Raw genomic sequence first — 5000 nt, 5'->3', positions numbered from 1 at the left:
TCTTAATTCTGCAGATTGAACAGATTGTTACTGCTCCTGTGTAAATATCATTTTGTACTCGAGGTGGCGCTGTGTGTTTTTCTCTTCAGTTCTGACTGAGGATCCTGCTGTAGTGACTGTTACAGTGATCACGGGGCTGGGACGAGGCGTCACTGTGGTGATGTGGAATAGTGAGACGTTACAATAGATGTGTATCAGTAGTGCACTAGTGAGGCGACTGTGTCTCAAACTAACAGCTGTGTGAGAATTACAGCAGAACATCCAGCTTTCATTTGGGTCTCAGTCATAGTGTTTAACCTCTGATGTACTAATCACTGTACTGTACCACCCCTGTGTGTGTGTGTCTCTGTCTGTCTGTCTGTCTGTGTGTGTGTCTCGCTCTCTGTCTTTGTGTGTCTCTGTCTGTCTGTGTGTGTGTGTGTCTGTCTGTGTGTGTCTCTCTGTCTGTCTGTGTCTCTGTCTGTCTGTGTGTGTGTGTCTGTCTGTGTGTCTGTCTGTGTGTGTGTCTCTCTCTCTGTCTGTGTCTGTCTGTCTGTCTGTGTGTGTGTGTCTGTCTGTGTGTGTGTGTGCGCGCAGTGAGACGGGGGGGTTTCAGCCCCTCCTGCATGTAAAAGAATGACATTAATACACTGCACTCCTACCTCATGTTGACGAATAGAATTATAAATATATTAAAATAAACATTTTATACATGATGAGAAATATTTACAGGTTACAAACATGTAGTGTGTGTGTGTGTGTGTGTGTGTGTGTGTGTCTCTGATGTAAATATGGCGTGTGTGAGTTTGAGCTCTAATTAAATTAAACTTAAACTTCTATAGTATGTGTCCATCTCTTCTTTTACTTGTATGTTATGGAAGTGTGTGTGTGTGTGTGTGTGTGTGTGTGTGTGTGTGTGTGTGTGTGTGTGTAGGTTTTTCATAAATATCTACTGTATGTATTAGAGGTGAAAACACACTGGATCTTATTTACACAAACATTCCCAGCGTATCGTGCGGAGTCCCGCCCCATGTCGTGTGTATTGATGACGTGACCATCCACAAGACCATCACCACACGCTCCAACCAGAAGCCTAGAGACTTAGCCTTCAGAACAGGGGACAGGGCGGCCCTAAGAACAGCAGGGGCCAAACTGTCCCGAGCCATCAGAGAGGCAAAGCGTGCACACACCCAGACAATCCACAGCCACATCCAGGACAGCAGAGACACCCGGTGCATGTGGCAGGACATACAGGTGATCATGAACTACAAGACAGCTTCACCTGCCTGTAATAGTGATGCCTCCCTCACAGATGTGCTGAATGACTTCTACACTCGGTTTGAGGTGCAGAACAACGTAACGGCAAGGAAGACCATCCCTCCCCCCGACGACCAGATACTCTGTCTATCCACAGCCGACGTGAGGAGATCTCTATACAGAGTTAACCCACAGAAGGCTGATGGACCAGACAACATTCCTGGCAGGTGCTCAGTGAATGTGCAGAACAGCTAGCGGATGTCTTCACTGACATCTTCAACATTTCCCTGAGCAGCGCTGTTGTTCCTACGTGCCTCAAGACAACCACCATTGTCCCCGTCCCACAGAAGTCTACAGTGTCCTGCCTCAATGACCATCGTCCCGTCGCACTCACACCCATCATTATGAAGTGCTTTGAGAAGCTCATCATGAGGCACATCAAGACCGTTACCACCCTCACTGGACCCCCTACAGTTCGTGTATCGTCCAAACCGCTCCACAGACGATACCATTGCCACGGCCCTTCATTTAGCCCTCACCCACCTGGACAATTAAGACACTTACATACGAATGATGTTCATAGACTTTAGTTCAGCATTTAACACAATCATCCCTCAGCACCTGATTGGGAAGCTGAACCTGCTGGGACTGAACACCTCCCTCTGCATCTGGATCCTGGACTTCCTGACTGGGAGACCTCAGTCAGTCTGGATCAGGAACATCATCTCCAGCACCACCACACTGAACACTGGAGACCCTCAGGGCTGTGTGCTCAGTCCACTGCTGTTCACTCTGCTGACTCACTACTGTGCAGCAATGCACAGATCAAACCATATCATCAAGTTCGCCGATGACACAACCGTGGTGGGTCTCATCAGCAAGAACGATGAGTCAGCATACAGAGAGGAGGTGCAACATCTAACTACCTGGTGTAGAGCCAACAATCTGTCTCTGAATGTTGATAAAACTAAAGAGATGGTTGTTGACTTCAGGAGAGCACAGAGTGACGACTCTCCACTGAATATCAACAGATCATCTGTAGAGATCATCAAGAGCACCAAATTTCTTGGTGTTCATCTAGCGGAGAACTTCAGCTGGTCACTCAACACCAGCTCCATCACCAAGAAAGCCCAGCAGCATCACTACTTCTTACGAAGGCTGAGAAAGGCACATCTCCCTCCCCCATCCTGACTACTTTTTACAGAGGGACCTGAGCACAACACACACACACACACATTATGTGTATGGACTGTACAGACCTACACTAAATACACACACTTCCAATATACATCTATCAATCTGTTTTCACACTATTTTTTGCCCTTTGCACATTCTCTCACATTTCAGTTGACTGCTGTTTTGCACAATACTTTACATTATCTCGTGTAACTGCTGCTATAACACTAATGTGTTCATCCCAGTATTTCTGCACACGCAATGTTGTTGAACACACAGTAATTACACTGGCGCTGTTTCTGTTTATTGTCTTTTGTGTATTGTCTTGTCATTTTTTGTCCTGCCCTGTCTTTTGTCCTGCCCTGTCTTTTGTCCTGCCCTGTCTTTTGTCCTGCCCTGTCTTTTGTCCTGCACTATCTTGTCTGTCTTGTCCTGCACTGTGTACTGTAACAGTTATATATGGTGTTAATGACAATAAAAGCTTCTTGACTTGACTTGATGTTCCCTGAAGTGGTGGAATTGCCATGCTGTACACAAGGGGGCGCTGTATACACACACACACACACACACACACACACACTGAACTCAGGTTTCATCTCCTAATACGTTATCGTTTCTATAGCAACAGCTCATTCCCAGCGACTCGTGCACTCGACGCTCCACATGTAGAGAAACAGTGAGAACTTTAACACGACATTAAACATGACATTTAATATTAAACACAATAAAGTCACGTGTCTTTGTTCAGTGAATAAAAACTGTCATTGTTGTTAAAATGCTGTGAAGAATAAAACACATGGGGACGTGCTGATAGAGGAAACTCATCCCAGCACAACACACGGTGTTTATTCATTACTGCTGAATACTTAAAGATCTACAATAAACAAATAAACAAACAAATAAACAGATAAATAAACTCTTCTTAGTAAATATAACATGGCATCAGTTACCTGAGGAAGAAAACATTCCTAGAGGATCAAATCCTCATCCCTGGTGCCCCTTCTGTACCTACACCATTAATCACACACACACTCACACCAGCACACACACCCTCACACACACACCTGCACACACACACACCCTCACACACACCAGCACACACACACACACACACACACACACACACACACACACCAGCACACACACCTGCACACCCTCACACACACACACCTGCACACGCACACTCACACACACCAGCACACACACCTGCACACAGCACACACACCTGCACACCCTCACACACACCTGCACACACACACACACACCAGCACACACACCAGCACACACACCTGCACACACAACCTCACACACACACCTGCACACCTGCACACACACCCTCACACACACCTGCACACACACCTGCACACACACCCTCACACACACACCTGCACACACTCTCACACACTCTCACACACACTCTCACACACCCTCACTTTCACAGCATTCAGTGTGTGCAGTTCAGGAGGTGTAACTGAATGTGTGATGAAATGGTGCTCCTGTAATCTGTAGAATAAACACGTCTCACATCCAGACTTTCAACATAAAAGCTGCAGTAACCAACTCCTCAAACCAGTCTGACTCGCTCAGGAGACTAATGTGTGTGTGTGTGTATGTGTGTGTGTGTGTGTCCATCCAGGACAGACAGGTTGTTGCACGCTTTGAAGAATACAGGGAAAACAAAAGTTGTATGGGTTTTGGTGTACACACACACACACACACACACACACACACACACACACACACACACATTAGGCTCCTGAGGGAATCAGATTGTTTTGAGAAGTTGGTTACTGCAGCTTTTATGTTGAAAGTCTGAATGTGAGACGTGTTTACACACACACTTATTTAAGAAACTGAATCAGTTTGAGAGAGAGAGTGAAAGAGAGAGAGTGAAAGCGAGAGAGTGAGAGAGAGAGTGAGAGAGAGAGAGTGAGAGAGAGAGTGAGAGAGAGAGTGAGAGAGAGAGAGACAGAGAGAGACAGAGAGAGAGTGAGAGAGAGAGAGAGAGAGAGAGCGTGAGAGAGAGAGAGACAGAGAGAGAGAGCGAGAAAGAGAGCGAGAGAGAGAAAGAGAGCGAGAGAGAGAGAGAGAGAGAGAGTACACTGTTTTCTTTAAAGGCAAATCAAGTGATGACTGTGGTTGTGATGTGGGTGGGGGTGGGGGCAGGGTAGTAAGGTGTGTCTTTGTTATAAAGTTCACACTAAAGACCAGGAACTGCACACCTGTTTCTCCTGAGCTGCTGTGTGAGTGTGTATGTGTTTTTCTCTGTGTGTGTGTCTGTGTGTATGCGGTTTTCTCTGTGTGTGTGTGTGTGTCTGAGTGTTTCTTTGTGTGTGTGAGTGTGTATATTGTGTGTATGACTGTAAGAGTGTAAGTGTTTGTAAGTGTGTGTGAGAGTGTGTGTGTGTGTGTGTGAAAAATGGAGGTTTCCATGGAGACCCTGTTGGCGACTCTGTGGATGAAGACATTGTTGAACTGGGTGGTGGTGTTGGTGCAGAAGGGTCATGTGGGGCGGAGCTTCTGTGGTGTGTTCTGTGTGTCACTGGCGCTGGGCGACGCCCTCCTGCACCTGAGCGTTACCTGTATAT

General features: G+C 46.5%; 2 protein-coding genes across 5 annotated transcripts in view; both read left to right on the top strand.

Annotated features, from left to right (window-relative positions):
• Positions 1-57, top strand: part of skila (SKI-like proto-oncogene a) — an 11177-nt gene extending 11120 nt beyond the window's left edge. For all 4 annotated transcript variants that reach the window (XM_060873686.1, XM_060873683.1, XM_060873684.1 and 1 more), the window contains exon 9: positions 1-57. This exon is cut by the window's left edge and continues 1287 nt beyond it. The gene's annotated coding sequence lies outside the window, so the exon portion shown is untranslated.
• Positions 58-4624: 4567 nt separating this feature from the next.
• The window catches only part of gpr160 (G protein-coupled receptor 160), a 1614-nt gene continuing 1238 nt past the window's right edge, over positions 4625-5000 (top strand). The window contains exon 1 of the mRNA XM_060873327.1: positions 4625-5000. This exon is cut by the window's right edge and continues 1238 nt beyond it. Coding sequence (XP_060729310.1) covers positions 4832-5000 — 169 coding nt within the window. The 5' untranslated portion in view covers positions 4625-4831.

The sequence above is a fragment of the Tachysurus vachellii genome, chromosome 7 (genome assembly GCF_030014155.1).
Source record: "Tachysurus vachellii isolate PV-2020 chromosome 7, HZAU_Pvac_v1, whole genome shotgun sequence".
Taxonomy (NCBI): domain Eukaryota; kingdom Metazoa; phylum Chordata; class Actinopteri; order Siluriformes; family Bagridae; genus Tachysurus; species Tachysurus vachellii.
This window is presented reverse-complemented; position numbering and strand designations above follow the sequence as displayed.